At 47.2% G+C, this 21,209-nt stretch overlaps 1 protein-coding gene across 1 annotated transcript; it reads left to right on the plus strand.

Moving 5' to 3' along the window:
* Nucleotides 1–5,402: 5,402 nt before the first annotated feature.
* Nucleotides 5,403–20,338, plus strand: UBE2Z (ubiquitin conjugating enzyme E2 Z). Its single transcript, XM_030840287.3, has 7 exons — nt 5,403–5,834; nt 7,823–7,895; nt 9,824–10,011; nt 12,345–12,456; nt 15,062–15,174; nt 15,967–16,057; nt 18,031–20,338. Exons 1-7 carry the CDS (start codon nt 5,521–5,523, stop codon nt 18,199–18,201), a joined length of 1,062 nt encoding a protein of 353 aa, XP_030696147.1. The 5' UTR covers nt 5,403–5,520; the 3' UTR covers nt 18,202–20,338.
* Nucleotides 20,339–21,209: the final 871 nt, after the last annotated feature.

Genomic DNA, 21,209 nt, shown 5'->3' on the forward strand with positions numbered 1-21,209 from the left:
AGCAGCCAGGTGTTGCCTTGAAAAAGTCAGTGAGCACTGGACTAAGCAATGCCAATTCACAAAGTTCTGCTAGCCTCTCCCTGGTCCTTCCTTTCCCAGTTTAGAGGCCTTCTGGAGTTCCCTTGGGCGTTGGTGAGCTGGTCCTTCAAGCAGCTGCAGCCCTTTAGACCTTGAGTTGAAGATTCTTTGTACAAGCTTGGCCAGCCCTTTGGAAAGAAAATGGGCATTTCTGAGGAAGAGGAGGTGAAATCTTAAAGATCCATGGCCAGGGGAAGGGCACCTGGCTACCAAACACTTCCATTGTCTTTACCATTTCTGCAATACTCACTGAATGTCAGGTCCTGGAGATACAAGATAGGTGCTCCATGCTTACTGCCCTAGAGGACGTCATATGTAGTAGCTAGACAGATGAGTAACCAAACTACTAAAATAAAAAGCAGGGCTTCCCCGGTGGCACAGTGGTTAAGAATCCGCCTGCCAAGGCAGAGGACATGGGTTCGAGCCCTGGTCCGGGAAGATCCCACATGCCGCGGAGCAACTAAGCCCGTGAGCCACAACTACTGAGCCTGCGTGCCACAACTACTGAAGCCCGCGCACCTAGAGCCCGTGCACCTCAACAAGAGAAGCCTCTGCAATGAGAAGCCCGTGCATTGCAACGAAGAGTAGCCCCCGCTCACCGCAACTAGAGAAAGCCCACACCAGCAATGAAGACCCAATGCAGCCAAAAATAAATAAATAAATAAATTTTTTTAAAAAGCAGTACGTGCTATAATAAAGGTATGAATTACTTCAGAGGATGGAGTAATTAAAAATGACTAATAATATTAATAATATGCCTGGGGGTGTTAAGGCTTGGCAGAGAAAGTAATATTACAGCCAGGCTTGAAGGTAAGAATAATAAGAGTTAATAATTATTGGGACTTCCCTGGTGGTGCAGTGGTTAAGAATCCGCCTGCCAACGCAGGGAACACAGATTTGATCCCTGGTCCGGGAGGATCCCACATGCCTCGGAGCAACTAAGCCCATGCGCCACAACTAATGAGCCCGTGTCCCACAACTACTGAGGCCTGTGCGCCTAGAACCCATGCTCCACAACAAGAGGAGCCATCGCAATGAGAAGCCTGAGCACCGCAACAAAGAGTAGCTCCCACTCAACACAACTAGAGAAAGACCGTGCACAGCAACAAAGACCCAATGCAACCGAAAATAAAATAAATAATTTTTTTAAAGAGTTAATAATTATTGAACACAGGACTTCCAGGACTTCCCTGGTGGCACAGTGGTTAAGAATCCACCTGCCAGTGCAGGGGACAGAGGTTCGAGCCCTGGTCCGGGAAGATCCCACATGCCACGGAGCAACTAAGCCCATGTGCCACAACTACTGAGCCCACACACCCAGAGCCCATGCTCCGCAACAAGAGAAGCCACCCAATGCAGCCAAAAATAAATAAGTAAAATTTAAGATAATAATAATTATTATTATTATCGAATACTTACTTTGGCCAGGTATTGTGCACATTCATCATCACATTATCTCTTCTTTATAGCTACTATTTTTTTTATCAGTATTACTGATGAAGAATAGAAGCTTAGAGACTTTAAATAATTAGGATTTTCCCTAATAAAGGGAAAGCGTATTCCAGGTAGAGAAAATATGAGCACAGGCCCAGAGGACAGAAGGCACATGGGCAAGTGAGGTGCCCGTTATTTGGACAGTGCTTACCACTTTGCAAAACACTTCTAAAAATGCCACACTTAATCCTCAGAAAAACCCTGAGAGGTAGTAATTATCACCATTCTATGGATGCAGAAATAGGCTCAAAGAGGATATTTGCAGAGTGGTACATATCAAAGGTTGAACCTCTTTTTTCTGGATCTGAGGTAAGTGGTTTTCTGTTCATTGTCCCATCTCTAATGGACCTTGTACCTGAAAACAATGGTCCAATAATAAGTAAGGGACCCATTGAGGAGTCCTCTCACCCCATGGGCCCCCTATGGGCCTCAGCAGTCTGTAGCCATGGAGAAGCTATGAAGTAGTGTTTTTCTTTGCGTGAGGTTACCCAATGACTTTTGACCATCTTACTAAGTAAATAATACCCAAGAAAAATTCTAGAATCCTTAAAAAATGAATGAAATATATAGTTTGAATAGGCAATAGATGTACAGCACAACATTTAAAAGGTACAAGTGTGTTTGTGTGTGTGTATGTGTGTATATATATATATATATATATATGCCCTTTGCCCCATCTTGTCTGCAGTCAAGAGGCAACCGCTGTTACCAGTTTCTTGCATATCCTTTCAGAGATATTTAGGCATCTTTATTATAGAGTGGTAAAATGCTATACCAATAAAACATGAAATCTGTATAAAATATTGTATCAATTCATTTTGCTTCATGTTAAGTACCTAAGCTGTGACAGGCCCCATGCTGGATTCATAGATAATACACGATCTAGAGTCCGAAGAACGGGGAGCAGGAGGGAGTAGGGGGTGGAAGCAACAGGTACCAAAGGACTGTAATTAGTACAAGGTACAATGTGATAAGTGTGGGAGAGAGTTCCAAGCTGTGACAGTATCACATAGTGGTCAGAACGTTTTTTCTGGAGACAGATTTGGCTTGCTCTCACTGTGACCCATGTAAATGACTGAACCTCTGTAAGCCTCTCTTTTTCCATCTATCAGAATGGACTAATAATAGTACTTACTTCATAGGTTTGTTGAAAGGAATAAATAAGACATACAAAGCACTTGGCACAGGACTTGCCTGGTGGTGTAGTGGTTAAGTGGTTAAGAATCCACCTGCCAGGGACTTCCCTGGTGGCACAGTGGTTGGAAATCTGCCTGCCAGTGCAGGGGACACGGGTTCGAGCCCTGGTCCGGGAGGATTCCACATGCCGCGGACCAACTAGGCCCTTGCACCACAACTACTGAAGCCCACGCGCTCTAGGGCCCGCGTGCTGCAACTCCTGAGCCCGTGTGCTGCAACTGCTGAAGCCCGCACGTCTAGAGCCCATGCTCCACAACAAGAGAAGTCACTGTAATGAGAAGCCCGCGTACCACAATAAAGAGTGGCCCCTGCTGGCCGCAACTAGAGAAAGCCTGTGCACAGCAACGAAGACCCAGCACAGCCAAAAATAATTTTAAAAATAAGATAAAATTTTAAAAATAATAATAATAAAAGAATCCGCCTGCCAATGCAGGGGACACAGGTTCAAGCCCTGGTCCGGGAAGATCCACGTGCCACGGAGCAACTAAGCCCATGTGCCACAACTACTGAGCCTGTGCTGTAGAGCCTGCGAGCCACAACTACTGAGCCTGTGTACCACAACTACTGAAGGCCGTGCGGCTAGAGCCCGTACTCCGCAACAAGAGAAGCCACCACAATGAGAAGCCCGCGCACCGTAACGAAGAGCAGCCCCCGCCCGCCGCAACTGGAGAAAGCCCACGCACAGCAACGAAGACCCAACGGAGCCAAAAATTAAAAAAAAAAAATCCATTTGTGTTAAAAAAAAAAAAAAAGTGCTTGGCACCTATTAGGCACTCAATAAATGTTAACTAAAAATCCAGTATTTTAGCTCTCAATAAATGCTGGCTATTATCACTCAACTCCACAGTCCCTGGCTGGAAAATTCATAAAGCTGTGAAAACAGGACTTCTTTTTTAAGAAACAAATTTGGCGGCAAAACGTAATCTAAAGTGAGGCTGGGGCTTCCCTGGTGGCGCAGTGGTTGGGAATCCGCCTGCCAATGCAGGGGACACGGGTTCGAGCCTTGTTCCAGGAAGATCCCACATGCTGCGGAGCAACTAAGCCCGTGAGCCACAACCTACTGAGCCTGCGCTCTAGAGCCCACGTGCCACAACTACTGAGCCCTTGTGCCACAACTACTGAAGCCCGTGCGCCTAGAGCCTGCACTCGGCAACAAGAGAAGCCACCGCAATGAGAAGCCCGCGCACCGCAACGAAGAGTGGATCCCGCTCGCTGCGACTAGACAAAGCCCACGAGCAGCGGCGAAGACCCAATACAGCCAAAAATAAAAATAAATAGATACAACATTAAAGAAATAAAAAAAGTTTAAAAATAAAAAATAAAGTGAGGCTATTCTCTGATTTTGTATGAATATTCATAAGTGTACCCAAATTAATATGAATATTCATATGCTTTGCTACAGAAGTATAAGTATGTTTGGTTACTGAGTGCTGCCCGAGGTCTTGCTGGGAGTGTTAAATTATGATCCTGTACTCTTTTTTTTTTAAATTATTATTTATTTATTTACTTTTTTATTTTTGGCTGTGTTGGGTCCTAGTTGCGGCACGCGGGATCTGTGTTGAGTCATGTGGGATCTTTCGTTGCAGCACGCGGGCTTCTCTCTAGCTGTGGCGTATGGCCTCCAGAGCGCATGGGCCCTGTAGTTTGCGGCACGGGGTCTCTAGTTGAGGTGCACGAGTTCAGTAGTTGTGGCACGCAGGCTTAGTAGCCCTGTAGCATGTGGGATCTTAGTTCCCCGACCAGGGATCGAACCCATGTCCCTTGCATTGTAAGGCGGATTCTTTACCACTGGACCACCAGGGAAGTCCCGATCCTGTACTCTTGATAGGCAGAAAAGGGAAAGCTTTTTTTTTGGATGGCTTGTTTTTGTTTTTTTGATGGCTTGTATTTTTTCAGCTTAATCTCAGTAAAGTCCTGAGGAATCCTCCCAGGATTTAAACTCACAGCCCCTTGATTCCTGCATATTCAAGGCCTTGTGGAAAGAAATGTTGAGCTTGGAGTCAGGAGGCCTGATTTTCTTCTTTTTACCAAGCTTCTCTAGGTTTGTTTTATTATCCCTATGGCAACGCCTAGCAAAAGTGCCTGGCATTTAGCAAGCCCTTCATAAATATATATCGAATAAACTCTAAAACGAGGTAGTTTTTCACTCGTAGTTCCTGATTCCTTCCTTCCTTCCTCTTGGTCCTGTTGCAGGCAGGGGGCAATGGCAGCCTGCCCTCCGTGGGTGAGGGTGCAGGAAGGATAAATCACAGAGACTTTAGGACAGGAAGGGCCCTAAGCGGGTCAACTCCTCTACCCAGCACCTCCCCACAAGGAAGCTGGATCCCCAGTCCTACCCCTTGGGCACGTCAGAGGGTCGCTTTCCTAGATGTGGTAAATGGTCCTCCTCTCCTCCCCTTTCAACGCTTGAAACTAAAATATTCCTTGGAATGGGGTCCTCAACTGCACCTAGGAGTCCGTACCCGCCTCAGAACTTCCTCTCGCAAAGCGCGGGACCCGCGCAGGCCCAGTACCCTCGCTTGGCCGGCGAGCTCCGACCCCCGCCCGCCCTGGAGGACTGTGGGTGGACGCTCTTGCAGAGCGCCTCTCGCTGGTCGGGGCGGGGGTGGGCGGAGCCAACACCGCCCAGGCCGGGGAAGCGGAGGGTGGGGACACTCTGGCCCCGCTCTCGGTGGTGCGGGGAGCGGGAGGGAGCAGCGGCCGCTCTGGTCGGCGGACGTGCTGCCGAGCAGTCCCGGAAGCGAAGGAGCGATGGCGGAGAGTCCGACTGAGGAGGCGGCGACGGCAGGCGCCGGGGCGGCGGGCCCCGGGGCGAGCGGCGTCGCCGGTGTTGTTGGCGTTAGCGGCGGCGGCGGGTTCGGGCCGCCTTTCCTGCCGGATGTGTGGGCGGCGGCGGCGGCAGCGGGCGGGGCCGGGGGGCCAGGGAGCGGCCTGGCTCCGCTGCCCGGGCTCCCGCCCTCGGCCGCTGCCCACGGGGCCGCGCTGCTTAGCCACTGGGACCCCACACTCAGCTCCGACTGGGACGGCGAGCGAACCGCGCCGCAGTGTCTACTCCGGATCAAGCGGTGAGCCGGGGTTTTTCCTCCCCCAGCCCCGAGCTCCGGGGCTCGACCTTCCCTGCCGCCCCCACTCTGTCCCACTACCACCCCCACTGCCCTCGCGGTGGCCCAGCTCCCAAGCCCACGTCTTGCCAGCCCGGAGCGTCGGGATCCAAGTCCCCTTTCCCCCCGCCCCCAGCCCCACACGCACCAAGCCCCTCCTCGCGTATCCAGGTCCGACCCCGCCCCTCGGTAACCTCCCTTGAGCCCTCAGTCTCCAGTCCGGACACCCTCCCCCACACCTCCCGACCTCCCGCCCGAAACCCGACCCTTCGGCGCTTCAGTAACACCCCCTCCCGCCCTCCGCACCGCCCCTCTCCCCCCTTCTCCACCCCAGCCCTGTTAGATGCAGCCCGGAGGCCCCACCCAGCGGTCCCCTGCGTCGTCTCCTCCCGAGCCCCATTTGTAAGACACACACACAGCTTGCTTTGCCCGGCCTGAGACGTCAGGCCATCCTGGCTTTATTCCCGGCCTCCTCAACCCCCTCCACAGAGTCCCCTACCCAAGTCTAGGTCGCTTCCCACGCATGCCAGCAGCCTTCTCTTGAACCACTTTTCCAGAACCCCAAAGCTCTCTACTCTCACACCTGTTCCAGGAACTCAAGCTTCCATCCCCCTGCCGCCCCCCCACCCAGTCTCACATTGGCTTGTGATATCCCAGTCAAGACTTTCTTTTCTGTATTCTTTTCTCTGAGTCATGTGATTTACTTTCTGAAGCAAATGTACCCAATTGAAATATAGGAACAAAGGCCCAAGGCCCTTCTGTGCTTATTTCTTGGGTGACTGATCTCAGATCATATCATTTAATAGATAATGTTTTTGTGAAATTGCTTAGCATAGTACCTATCACATAGGAAAAGGGAATGCTTTTTAGCTGCTATTAATCCTGAAACCTGTTTGCTGATAGCCAGACTCTCTCTCCCCATGCCACCATCACAGTCATCCTCATCTAGGTAATCACATTCCCCACATTCCAAGTTCTTTCAGATGTTTCTACCTACTTTCAAGGTTGTACTAAAAATTAAACAGCATACTGTGTGTAAAGTACCTGGCCCAGTGCCTGACACAGTTTGCCAACTCCATCAAGGTTGCCACCTCTAACTTGAGAAACTCAGCACTTCTCAACTCTTGTACTCCTTCAGCCATTTCAGTCTTCCAATCCTAACATATCTCTGAGTTCTGCCAATACTTCTTTTCCTCCACTCTGTCACTTGTTTGCACTTTTTTATGTCCCTCTGTACCGTAGCAAGTCCCTAGATTTCCCACCTATAGGCCCTTGCTCACAACTGATGCATTCTAGTTTATGAGCTATGACCTAGAAGTCCTCTCATCTTCTATAGTAATGACTTCATGTCATCCTCCACCTGTGAGATTCTCAGCAATTTCAGAGGGTCCCCATCCCAACCTGAAGAGGTCTGTACACTGTTAGTCTCCTGGGCAAGAAGGCCATTATTGCTCCCTGCTAGCTCACTTGCTTCATATAATCCCCGTGCTAACAACGGTCCACTGTGTGGTTTATGGAATTAGTTTTTTAGTGGAGTTGACTATGCCTTCCCAGTTACCGAGAAATCTTCATGTAGCATTCAGCCGTAGTCCCTGGGAATCTCGGAGGTGGGGAGTGAGTGAAGTGCCATGTGGGAGGAAGTGAGTAAATGGGATGCGGCTTTTCCAGGGCGACATTGGATACCATTGGGATCTCTGATTTTTTTTTCCCCCTCTCCCTTCCCTCCCCCTGAGGAAACAATGCCCCTTTGATGATAATTTGCTCTCTGCTTGCCTGACAAATACTCAGCTGAGATTTCTCAGCCAACAAGACGGTGCAAACGTTTGTGGTACCAAGCACCACTTTCTCGAACCCTGGCCTCACTGAGGTGATGACAACTGTCCTGCTCAAGGGATTCCCCTTTTTTCTCCTCTCCCTCACTCCCTCCCCCACTTCCTCTTGGTGTTATACAGGGATATCATGTCCATTTATAAGGAGCCTCCTCCAGGAATGTTCGTTGTACCTGATACTGTTGACATGACTAAGGTATGTACCTTGGTGGGGTTTGGGGGTTATTGGGAAATTGGGTCCATAAAGTTGAAAGAGCCTAAAAGAGATTATCCAGCTCACATCTCTGATTACGTAGATGAATAAATCAAAACCCCAAGAGAGTAAGTGGCTTGCCCAAGGTCACACAGTGAGGTGGAACAGAGCCTTGAACAGGTATCTCTTTTGGGGTGCCAAAAGGTCCTGGTTGGCTTGGAAAAGCCAGTTTATGCCTGTTGTCCAAGCTTAATTATTAATAGAGCACTCTTTACCTCTCAAAAATGCTCCAGTTTGGATGATAAATTATATGGTCACCCTATTGTACTAGCCAACTCTTCCCCCATCTTGCCACTCTTGACCTTTAAGTGTGGTGCTGTAAGTCAGATGCCAAGAAGGTTGGGGATGGGACAGGCTTGAGTGAACAGTGTTTGTAGTTACAGGGCCTTGTTTAGGCTCCTGTCCTTACTGATTGCTTTTGAATATCCTTTCCACCCCAAAGACCGTTCCTCTCTTGTCCACACACAGACACAAGAGAAAGCTTAAATTCCTCTGGCATAGATACCTAGACTTCTCTGTCATTGATTGCTCTACCCTGAGAAGTGAATTTTTACTTAAACTGATATCGGGAAGAAATCAGATTACCTAAATCTAGTGTTGTTTAAATGAAAACTCCTTTTAGTGTCAAATTTCTTATAGTAAAAATTCAGATTTGGTATTATTTGTGTGTCTGTTTTGTTTTGAATAGGTTTCCCTTTAAATTGATTTTTTTCTTTTTATGTGGTTGGAAATGTTTTTCCTGGGACATCTTGTTCTTAGTCAAGTATTAGTGTTAATATGCTAGTCCCTGGGGTCCCAGAATTGATGTCATGTTGATACCATTTGAGCTTGCTATTCCAAATGACTGAAGGCTAAAAGATAACATAGGATGCCACCAGGGCAAGGTGGGGACTATAGACAGAGGCATTGGATTGCAAGTCCTTTTTCCTCTTGCTGTTTAAATTCTGAGCAGACTTAAGTGCCTAGGAGCCTTTGTAGATGAAGAAATATAACTGAGTCAGTTAGGTTTTCTTCCCTTCAAGAAGGGAAGTCTTGTTCAATAAATCACAGCTGGAGGAAGAGAACTTAGCATTTTGTTTCAAGTGCTGCTGATTTTTTTATATTATTATTAACCTACAGTGTTGGGGAAAGTTCTGGGGATAGTCTATGGCTCCGAGTGGACCCTGAGTTTCCCCATTTTTCTTTGTATCTTTCACACAGCTGGATGCTGCCTGAGCCACATCCTCCACAGTAGGTTTGATCCTCTGCGGAGGAGACAGATACTGTAGGCCTCCATCACAACCCTCAGCTCTGCCCTGTGATTGGCACTGGTGCTGTGGCCTCCAATCCCTTTCTTCTTTTCCATTCATCTCCTCCCCTTTGTGCCACATAAATGGAGGGTGGAGTTGCATCGTACGCATGTTTAACCTAGGCAAATCCAAACATACGTACTCAGTAAAAATATGTATTGATTTCTTAAAATTAAGCATGCTAGGACAATATTTTACAGATGTATATTATGTTTTGCACGTTGGTGTTCTATCCATTTGTTATATAAAATACTGATCAGGGAAGTCCGAACAAAAAACATGCTTTAAGGGAGTTTTAAGGGACACTCAAGGGTGATTTTGGCTAGATTCAATTTTCACCTTGGGCTCTAACTTTAGAATGTAACCCCTGAGTAAGATGCCACTACACTGTAATGGGGTTTCTTAAAATTCCAAAAATGTTTATTGGTGTGAGTGAGCACAGGCTATTCATTTTTCATGGTGAGGATATGGAATATGGATTCAGATGAAGGTCCTGCTTCTGGCGTGGGTAGCAAGTGGAAGCCAGGAGGGTTTGGGATGGGACATCGCCTCACGATTTTGAGATGGGGTTTTATTTTGCAGATTCATGCATTGATCACAGGCCCATTTGACACTCCTTATGAAGGGGGTTTCTTCCTGTTCGTGTTTCGGTGTCCGCCCGACTATCCCATCCACCCACCTCGGGTCAAACTGATGACAACGGGCAATAACACAGTGAGGTTTAACCCCAACTTCTACCGCAATGGGAAAGTCTGCTTGAGTATTCTAGGGTAAGAGGAGACTTCTAAGTGGCCAAGTTGGTTGTTAGCAAATATTACTCTAGGCCAGCCTTCATCAACCAGGGTTTCTCATCTGAATCACAGGACACAGAAAATGATTGGAGTGACTGTTTCCTCAATTCTCCCCCGGATGGTACTTGATTACTGTCATTCTAGATGCAGAAAAAGAAGTTAATTCATGACGTACAGTGGATGCCTTAGTGAAGTGGTTCACCCCGAGCAGCAGTAGCATCTGGGAATTTATAGCCATGTAGAGTCTGGGCCCCCAACCTAGAATTATTATATCAAGAACTCTGGGGGTAGGGCCAGCAGTCTGTGTCTTACAGGCTCTCCAGGTGATTCTGGTGCAAACTGTTGGAGAACTACTCCCTTAGGGCATCAGGGCTTAATTCTCTCCTGAGCAGGTTGAGAAAGGCTGCAGATCCTGTGCCATTCAAGGCTGTGAATGTCTTATTCCTGAGTCTCTCGTGAGTGGCTTTGGAGGCAGTGGTGGTGATGATGATGATTATGTTTTAGCAACTGAATGAAAATGTCTGAGGTTGGAAGTCACATCAGATATGAAACACAGATGTTTCAAGTACATTTTTGTTTCTGGGTGCTACCAAGATTTTGCTTCATGTAGTTCTCATCCATTCCCTTTTAATCTCCTTCGGGGGTTAAAAATTCAGAATGGAAATATCTTCTAGCATATTCTGAATTGGTCTTTTTAGTGTGGTCTGAATTTCCCTGGGGCATAGAACAAGTAAAAGTTGAAGTTAAGAAAGTTGCCCAGACTGGTGATACTGTTTTCTTTCTTCCTGTCCAATCCAATATATTAGGTTTGTGTGGGGAAAAGGCAGCTGAAACAAACTTCTCCCTCTGCCCAATTCTCTCAGATCGAAGAATATGTTCTGTGATTGCGGCAGTGAGAAAGTCCTTTGAAGGAGGTTGTCCTTAAAGAAGTCCTTTATCTCGTTAGGGTATAGGATTGTCTGTGCTGGAAGGATAGCGGTATATATAAACCACAGTGGTAAGGAAACTTAGTTGTTGTTTCTGTATGAAAGTTGTTCTTGTAAGTGTTTTTGTATTAGGTTTTCCTTCATTAGGCCAATATAAAACTATTTCGAGCAAACATTGGTTCACAGTAGAAACAGGGGAAGTAAGATGGTGGGGTAAAAGTGGCAGAAGTATTGGGTGGAAAAGGAGAAGCTACTCTGAATTTGAAAATTTGCCGTCAAGAATCAGAGTAGAAAATTCCCATGCGTACTTAGTTGACTATTCACTTTAACAGCTGCATTCCTTTCCTCCCTACCTAGAAAAAAATATTGGGCTGACTTACAAAAGAAATTGAATGAGTTTACCCTGTTGACTTCAATGCCTGAATACTAGATGCTTCGGAGAGCACAAGGTCTAGGGTTCCTGGGGAACTGAAGCTGAGAAGAGAGGTTGAGAGGCACTGAAGAGCGAGCTCTGAGGAAGTTACTGTTCCCCATTACTTACTGGCCTTCCCTCAAGGCCAGCAGGGAAAGGGAAGTGGCGAGTTAACTTGAACAAGGCAGTCCTGGTTCAGGTTGTGTTCAGCTTCCAGCTCAGGTGCCATCTCTTCAATTAATTGAGTTAAAAATAAATGTCCTTAATGTCCAAGCTTCCCTCCTTCTCCCAACATTCCATCAGGCATACGAAAGAGAGGAGCAATTTTGGTGTTTCTCTGTTGTTGAAGATGTTGTTCATGTATTATTTTCAAACCCTCCACATTCTAGAAGTGCTCCTTATTCCCTTTCTGTCCTTTGGCAGAGTTCTGTAGTTTTCAGAGGATTTGACACTCTTTGGGGGTTTGATAGAGAGCTGGATCCCCGATCATCAACCCCACCACATGGCCTCTAACCAGGGAGCTTCAGTCCCTTCTCTGCCTCTGTGCTCAACTTCTGTCTCCTCTCTGACTCCATCACCACCCATAAATAAATAAGCTTTTTAAGATCCATAGAGGTTAACATTTAGCTTGCCTTTGGAGCTGTTTTCTTACCTTATTTCTTTCATTTTGATGAAGGGAACCTTCCCTGGCTACTGTTTCTCTCCTAGCCCAAAGAAAATCCCTTCAAAGTTACTTTGCTTACTTTGCCCTCTTTTGTGACACTTGATAAGAGGATTAGGCAGTTGAGTGATTTCTGGTGAATGAGGGTGAGATGGAGGCTGGGAAATTCCAGAGTATTAATAGTGAAAGAGAAAGTGAGTCACTTATGATGGTGCTTCCAGGCCCCGGGGTACTCGTACACTGGTCTTTCTGTAGGGCCTTTCCCATCTCTCTCTGCCTCACCCTCTTCCCTTCCTTCTGATGTGTTTTGCAGTACATGGACTGGCCCTGCCTGGAGCCCAGCCCAGAGCATCTCTTCCGTGCTCATCTCCATCCAGTCCCTGATGACTGAGAACCCTTATCACAATGAACCTGGCTTTGAGCAGGTAAGGCCAGGTGGGCCCAGCTTTGGGGTGTAGAATATTGGGTTTTAAGAGATCTGAAAGATCTACTTGGGGGTTTTTGTTTTGTTTTTGACCTGGCTCAGCCCCATGTATTAAACTCGTCACTGTGGGAGAAAAAAGGAGCTGGCATGTGTGTGCCTTAATAATGAATTTTTTTCCCTATTACAATAACATTGTCAAGTTATTTCCATTTGACTTGGATTAAAGTTAGTGGAGTCATTTGGAAATTGATTCTGTGTCTGTTTTGGGGGCTCTTGGAGCCAGTGTGTTCTTCTGTATGCCTCCATTCCCCAGTATCCCTTTAAGGTGCTCCCTAGTGACTACTGCTGAGCCAGACTTTCTTTTGGAGTTGTGAAGTACTGTTACCTGCAGAACCACAGGAACAGTCATTGGCTAGGGCAAGAGTATTTTAGTCAGTGCTGCCAAACAGAAGGTGGAGAAAACCCATAATTCCCAAGGCTGTACTATATGCCAGCCCCTTCCAAACTTTATATATAACTGCTCATTTAATCCTCATACTAACTCTGCAAGATAAATGTTATCCCCATTTTCAGCCGAGGTAATGGTGACTCGGAGAGGTTAGTTAACTTTCACAAGGACACACAGATCAGGATGTAGTCCCAGGAGCCCAAAGTCTTCCATTGTTTCAAAGCCCCTTCCAGATTACTCATGAGCACAGGAAAAGAGTTCCAGTGATATTATCAAAAGATACAGTAATTCAGTTTAAATGATTAAAACGGCTTAATTCATTTTGAAACTATTTGAGATAACACTAACATTGGTGATTCTTCTGTAGTCCTAAACAAAGGGAAATACCCTTTAAGAATGAACAAAAATTGGGCTTCCCTGGTGGCGCAGTGGTTGGAGGTCCGCCTGCCGATGCGGGGGACACGGGTTTGTGCCCCGGTCCGGGAGGGTCCCACATGCCGCGGAGCGGCTGAGCCCGTGGGCTGTGGCCGCTGAGCCTGCGCGTCCGGGGCCTGTGCTCCGTGGCGGGAGAGGCCACAGCAGTGAGAGGCCCGCGTACGGGGAAAAAAAAAAAAAAAAAAAAAACGAATGAACAAAAATTATTCCCTAAGCCATCCTTTCAAACAAATAGTGAATGTGATTTCAGGAGTAGGTGGAAATGGAAACGGACCTCATTGGCTAACCAAGGACCTGATTTTTACGTCTTGTTTGGAAATTCAAGAGATGGGACCCCTTTTATTCTTAAAACTACCAAACATTCTTGGTTCACAGAACCCCCTTGTCTTGGTAGTTTTTTTTCCACAGTTCCCCAGGCAGAAAGAAATGCCACACTGTTCCATTTGTTAAGTAGTTAGGTCCAAACAACTTACTTCCTTCTCAGATGACTACACTGACTTAATAATAGGATGTGTACACCTGTTCAGTGCCATACAACTTTTAAAATCTTGGAATCAGACCAGAGCCACCACCCTCATTTCTGTTCCCTCCGTTTTCATATGCTACTTGCTATTTACTAAAGTAGTGACTGAAAATTCAGCTTCGTGAAAACAGTATGTCATCAAAAGGAATGTACTACAGTTCAACATTAAAACTGAACTACCTAGGGCTTCCCTGGTGGCGCAGTGGTTGAGAGTCAGCCTGCCGATGCAGGGGACACGGGTTCGTGCCCCGGTCCGGGAGGATCCCACATGCCGCAGAGCGGCTGGGCCCGTGAGCCATGGCCACTGAGCCTGCGCGTCCGGAGCCTGTGCTCTGCAACGGGAGAGGCCACAACAGTGAGAGGCCCGCGTACCACAACAACAACAAAAAAAAACTGAACTACCTATCTCAAGGTAGTAGTTTGCATGGAATTTCACAGGTGTTGAATACTGTGGTTTTCCTCAAAAAGTTTACAGTATCCCACAGTGCCCTTGTGATTTCGCTGTGGTGCACATTGGGAACCGTGATGGTAGGCTGAAGGCATGTGTGTATTTCCTGTTCATTACATGTTTTGATCAGAGCCAAGGCTCTGATTGACTAGAGTTGGTGGTGGGAGGGGGGACCAAGGGAAGAGTTAAAGGGTGGAACGCCATGCTCCCGTCTGTTCACGCCCACATGTTCCTATCAGCTCTCCAGACCAGGTTCGGAGTTTTTTCTTTTGAAAACTTCAGGTTCTACTTCTGATAGACAATAGTTGAATTCAATGATGGTGGAATCCACAGATGTGTAAAGGAGTTAACCAGGAAGCATCCCGATATCTATAGGTTTTTCAGGCTAAGACTCCTAGCATCATTTATACCTTTTTGTCCCACCATTATTCTTACACATGGTTATTTCCCACTTAATCCTTCCTGTGAGGCCTTTCATTTCAGGCTTAGGGAAATTTGATGGATGTAGTTTGCTGCTTATAGGTCAAATGACCCATAACAGAGGATGGGTACTGGTATGTGGGGGGGGGGCGGGGTGAGTGGTCTCAAGGACTTAGTTGCTCTTCATGGATCTGCCATATAGTGGGAAAGGCATCCTCTTAGTTCATTTGCTTGGGTCACGTACCCCATACTAATCCTAAAATCTCTTCCCATTGGCTTTTCTTTTTACCTAAATTTTGTACTTGGATACTGTGGTGTCTGTCACATTATAGGAGAGACATCCAGGAGACAGCAAAAATTACAATGAATGTATTCGGCATGAGACCATCAGAGTGGCGGTCTGTGACATGATGGAAGGAAAGTGTCCCTGCCCTGAACCCCTACGGTATGTGTGAAGAGAGCCCACTTGGTACTTGGTATTCCTTCTGGATATTGAGCTTGTTCGTACATTTGAGAACCTTTGCGGCGAAGTCCAGTGTTGGGCACCAGAGAAAGAGAGAGAAAAAGGAAAGATGTGGTTCATGCTTTTAAAGAGCAAGTGACCAAGGGGTTACCCAAAAGGAAGTTCAGAGAGCTTTTCGGTTCTTGGAGAGTGCCGAGCCTAATGGGAAAGACATAGTCCATGCCTTCAGGGAGCCCCTGTTTGACTAAAGACACTTAACTGTTATACAGCCAAATGAGGTGTAGAGTACTTCATAATAAACCCATTTCTTAGGGTTCAAGTTTATTTCTAGGTGTTAAAAACTAGATGAGCAAAGAGTTAATGAAACAAACTTTTCTAGGAAATGGGGGGGCAACGTTTTTTTCTTTCTTTTTTCTTAATTGATGTATAGTTGATTACAGTGTTTCAGGTGTATCTAGGAGAATTTTGAGTAAGGTTTGGGATTAGGGATGGCCTGTGGAAAACGAATGAGAATGAGCAAAGTCATGAGTTGAAGTTGGAGTTCAAATGATCAGTATTAACAGTCACTCTCATTTTATAATCCTTAGGGTATAAGGGAAATCAACCATGGTCAGTCAGCTGTTTCTTTTTCCATTTTCCATTGAAAGATCTTTGTAGGAAACCAAATCTGGTCTTGGAAACTCTAGCTGCTGAATTTGGCATTAAGGTTCGATGGTGAAGGGGTGGTGCCTTCCCCTCTTGTTCCTAAGTGAAGCTGCTTTGCTTGTTTTCCAGAGGGGTGATGGAGAAGTCCTTCCTGGAGTATTATGACTTCTATGAGGTGGCCTGCAAAGATCGTCTGCACCTTCAAGGCCAGACTATGCAGGTAACAGAGCCCCCGCTGCTGACTCCAGAGGCCTTACAACAGACCATGTGAACCCCCCTCACAAGGGTGACATCCACATCTCTCATAGAGTGCAGAGCCAAAAGGAACCTGGTACATTGAGTAGCTGAGGCCCAGAGAGAGACTGAAGTCATATGGAGTTGGTTCTAGGTTCCTGGCATAAAGTAGGTACTCAAGAGTAGAATCTGAATCATCCTGCTTTCTAGCCTGGAACTCCTTCCCTTCTTGGTCAGTAGTCTTTTCAAACCAAGAACATTCAGCCCTCTCAGAACTTAGGGATTATGAGAGTCATCTGTTGGAATTCCATCCCTAGCTCAGGGGGTGCTAAGAGAAGTAATGCTTAGGGAAACATTGGGTGTGCAATTATTGTTGAAAGAACCTAATACAAGGATGGTAACCAGTTGTTCGTTCTCTGCCTCTACTGGGGAAATGTGCTTCTGCTTCCAATAAGAATGCAGAATTTAGGCTTGCTTAAAAGAAGAGGTTCTTATTAAACCGAATTGTAAATAGGATCCAATATAAGCAACTGGTTGAGAATCTTCCTGTCCTGAAGGGCCAGTCCTGTGTCTGTTGGATCATTTACTTGCTTAGAAAAGTGGTGACTTGGATAAGTGGCTAAAGCCTCTTCAGGTTCTTTCCAGTTCTTTTTGGTCTATGTTCCCACCCACCCAGCACCACCAGCAGTGGGAGTAACTGTTTTGTTTCCTCAGGTGCTGCTCAGAGATGGTAGCTTCCCTATCCTCCCTTCAAGGACTTCCCTCCTATGTCCCGCATTTAAACTCAAAGGGCAGGACCAGCTCAAGGCTGACTTGTTTCCTGAACCTTTTCTGAGAATATATCGAGGATGATGCATGCTGTAGCTTGTTCCCCATCAAGAATTATCATTGCTGGTATCTAGCAGCATTTCTAATATTCAGTCTGTGAAGGAAAACCAACTCATGACAAGGGAAGGGCAGGGAGGAGCAGCATCTGGGAAGGCGGAGAATGGGTGGAAATGGAGCCAGTGAAGAAAGGAGGAAGATTTGGGAAATTGACAGCTCCAGAGTAAGTGTGGAGTTCAGTTTTGGGAGAACATAACCCTCAAATGTGAAAAGTATGGGCTGTAGTCACAAGAGACTGACTTACATCCACTGGCCCTTGATCATGATGGTAATGTGCGGGCAGAAGTGTGGAAGGAGTTTAGGTGGGAGAAGCAGACATTATGTGAGAGGGAAAATCGTGGACTTTTTGTAACTGCCAAGGAAAGAGGTCTCCACTTGTTTGAACGCTGGGCAGGCTACTTTGCTGCCATAATCCTTATTTAGCATTTTAAATTTCTTTTTTTATACCCTTCACCCCACCCATAGTTATTTTTGAGACTTTAAGGACAGTTAACCCCTTTCCACGTAATGTTTGGTTATCTTTGATCTCGAATGACAAGGACTGGAGTGATGCCCAGAAACTTGGACAGGAATGTGATGACTGGTCCGTGGGGAGGAGGGCAGGTGCTTATCCGAAGTCAGAACTCCTTCCTTCTAGACCTGCCTATGATCTCAGAAAAGCAAATTACCCTTTTTGAGTATAGGGAATGAAGGGTAATTTTCCCCTTATATAGTTTGTATGAGGTTAATTGAAAACACCAGCACACTTAATGATTACAGTCCTGGTCTTGAATTTCTCTTCCCTATCTATCTCGCCGTTACTGTGTCCCCCTTCTGCACAGTGGCTTGCTTTGGGGGAATGCAAACACATTTTAATGTTGGCCCAAGCCAGACCTATCTGGGGTGGTGAACGTGCCACAATATTCCTAAACAAAGATGATGATGTCTGCTGTTGGGAACTCTCTGTGCTATGCCCCCTTCTGTCCCCATGCTCAGAAGTTGAGCGTGTGTTTCACGTGGGCCTAAAGCTGCTCTGTCTAGGGTGAGCCACCCAGACTTGAATCTTCCTTCCCGCTTGTCTCCTTTCCCCCACAGGACCCTTTTGGAGAGAAGCGGGGCCACTTTGACTACCAGTCCCTCTTGATGCGCCTGGGACTGATTCGTCAGAAAGTGCTGGAGAGGCTCCATAATGAGAACGCCGAAATGGACTCTGATAGCAGCTCGTCTGGGACAGAGACAGACCTGCACGGGAGCCTGAGGGTTTAGACCCTGCTCCCCTCTCCCCTCCCCCCACTCGAGAGTCCCAGCAAAGTCCCTTCCCCCCACCCCAGGGATGGAGAGGCACTTGTATATCTCCCTCCAAATGTGACATCATCCCGCAAGATGGCAAGAACCAAGCAAGCTTGGATCCCAGGGTGTGGAAGTGGGGAGGCTGTTCCCGATCTGACCTCCTTGGCTCTCGAGCATCTGGGGCTGTGTTCATCCCATATCAGGGGCCAAGGTACCTATGCAGGAGCACCTAGGGCGAGGGCCTCTGGCAAAAACAAAACAACCAACACACCTCTCCACAGGGCCAGCTCCTTAGGGACAGGTGGAGACAGAAATTGCAATTCCTAGAGGGAGTGTGCCCAAATGATTTATGGGGATATCTGGAAGGGAGCTTGGGGTGGGGGGCTGTCTGTGACACTTAAGCAGTCTGGGTGGTTGTCTGTCTGTCTGTCTTCAGTTTTGAAGCAGGGCTTCCCAATGCCCTTTTCCTCCCTGCCTCTTTACCCCCATCATTTCCCACAGGCCAGCATAATTTTGTTTTTCCTAATTTATAGTCACTGTTCTAGACAGACCAAAGAGAAGGAACAGTGGTGGAGTCTAGGCTGCTGATGAGTAAGCTTTACCTAGCACCTGAGCACCTTTCTCCTCTGCCCCCCCCCTTCCCTCACCCATTCTAGATTTAAGACAGAAGGTAAATGTGACTGGGCCTGAACCAAGGTCTTGGTAAAGCCTGCACAGGCACCATAAGAAGCTGAATTGCCGTTTGTTCCCGCAATCACCGATTTGAAAAGTTCCCAATGCAGACAACTGTTGTGTGTATGGGATTAGAGCCACTACATAGAACAGTCTCTTACAGATTTTTCATAAATACTAGTCACAATGAGGGTATTACTCCTGGGGGTGGGGTACAGGGGGGAGGCTGATGCTAGTCCTATTGTATTTTGTTTGGCTGTCCTTGTGTGTTTTCACCTCAGCCTGTAGTCCCCCTCCTCACTTCAAGGCCCAGGGAGGGGGCTTCCGTGGTGGTGGGGCTTCCGTGGTGGCGCAGTGGTTGAGAGTCTGCCTGCCGATGCAGGGGACACGGGTTCATGCCCCGGTCCGGGAAGATCCCACATGCCGCGGAGTGGCTGGGCCCGTGAGCCATGGCCATTGAGCCTGCGTGTCCAGAGCCTGTGCTCCGCAACGGGAGAGGCCACAACAGTGAGAGGCCCGTGTACCAGTTTAAAAAAAAAAAAAAAAAACGGCCCAGGGAGTTGTGGGGAGCAAGGGTGGCCAATGGCAGAGGGGATTGAAGCTGGGACTCTGTGAAGACTCCTCTCCTTCTCTCCCCCCCCCCACCCCCAACTGCTCTTTGTCACTGACTCTGATGGGTGTTTGCCTGGCTGTGTCGCTTCTCTATTTAGCTGCAGTGATCCTTTATCTGGTTGGCTCAGAAAAATGTACTTTAGGTGCCCTGTGACACTGGGCATCAAGGGAACCCATCCTTCCCCTTTTTGATGTGTTCTCCTGTACTTTCCAGATTCTTACTGATAGGTCTCCCAGTGGGGTATTGGTGATCCACATGACACAGGGCCTCAGTCAGTATCCAGCCACATGTAAGGGAGAGGATAACTTGTACCTGCTCTGCCCGCTGCTAGAGAGGCCTCTGCCTTGTGGGTCATGAGACTTCCTGGGGAAGTTGGGAAGGGGGTTGGGCACAAAGGAGAATGTCCTACTTGGGAGGGCAGGAAGCAAAGGAACTGGACAGGAAGTGGGCTTGGGGGACAGAAGTATAGCTTTGAAACCTGAAGGCTGGGCCTCTTCACAAGAAGACTCAAGAAGGGGCCCTGCTTCCAATTTCCCTCTTCCATTCCCAGAGCTAGTACAGGCTTGGAAGAATGCCCTTGGTCTGTTGGTCCAGTGTTACCTGTCATACATTTAAGTGTTCCCACTTTCAAGTGACAATCCTCTCCTTGGTCCTGCCATGGGCAGAGCATGTCTGGCGTACTAGCCTGACTTTTACGTCCTAATCTTGAGTTGAGGAAATATATGCACAGGAGTCAAAGAGATGTCTTTATATCTGACTGTACATAAATGAAGTTTTTTGTTTTTTTTTTTTTTTCTTTTTGGTGCAATAAAGTTTGTTTTGGCAGAAGGAGGAAGCGCCTATGGGTGTGGGAGGGTTTGTGTAAAAGGAAGAACGGGATTGTTTTGACAGCCACACCTCTCACCTAGGCCTGAAACTGTCAGGGATAAAGATAGTGCTCAGTGGAAGCCAAAAACTTGGGTTACGTGGTGTGGGTGGAAGCAGGACTACTGGTGGCAAAAGTTCCCATCATTAAGAAATAAGGTCCTTTTTTTGAGGCTGTAACTTTGGCAGTCAGGAGAGGAATGCCATCTTAGCCTCGGCTGCTTTGAAAGAAATACCTGTTCAGGAAGTGAGCTTGTCCTCAAGGACAGGCAGAGGTAGAGATGGGCTCAGGCTATATATCCCCTTGCTAAGGGAAAGGTGTCTTAGTATGGATAGTCCAAACCATTGGGTTTTCAGTTTTCTGATACCAAACGACCCCTTCTTAGGAATTCAGAATTCAGACCATGAAGACGGGGCTTAATGCTGGCCTCCCAGCTCATCACCGTCTCTACTTGCTATAGAAGGCTCTTGCTTTCTGGTACAGAGGCTTTTCCTCTTCGCTGACCATGTGTGTCGGAAGAAATTATACACAAAACGTCCTGCCAACCTGTGCCACGCAAAGCTGCATACAGGAAAGCGGGGGCCTGTGGGCCTAGGCTCTAGCTTTGGCTCTGCTTAAGGTGGTGGCCTCTGGTCAATTAGATTCCTCACCTGCCAAAGTTAAGGACACCTATTTAACTTTTAAGGTTGTGAGGACTATACAAGGTGTATATAAAACTGGGTGTCTGGTAGGTGTTCAATAAATGATTCCCTTTCCCACCCCTGAGGTTAGAGGGATGACCTGATGATCACTATAGGAGGAAAAGGTAGTAAGGAATTTGAGAAATACTGCATC

The sequence above is a fragment of the Globicephala melas genome, chromosome 20 (genome assembly GCF_963455315.2).
Source record: "Globicephala melas chromosome 20, mGloMel1.2, whole genome shotgun sequence".
In the NCBI taxonomy this organism is placed as follows: Eukaryota; Metazoa; Chordata; class Mammalia; order Artiodactyla; family Delphinidae; genus Globicephala; species Globicephala melas.

Excerpts from the sequence above, each read along its gene's own strand:
- UBE2Z (XM_030840287.3), top strand. The coding sequence starts at position 5,521 with ATGGCGGAGAGTCCGACTGAGGAGGCGGCGACGGCAGGCGCCGGGGCG. Across the intron at positions 5,835-7,822 it reads TGTCTACTCCGGATCAAGCG|GGATATCATGTCCATTTATA; the intron begins GTGAGCCGGGGT and ends GGTGTTATACAG. Across the intron at positions 15,175-15,966 it reads CCCTGCCCTGAACCCCTACG|AGGGGTGATGGAGAAGTCCT; the intron begins GTATGTGTGAAG and ends CTTGTTTTCCAG.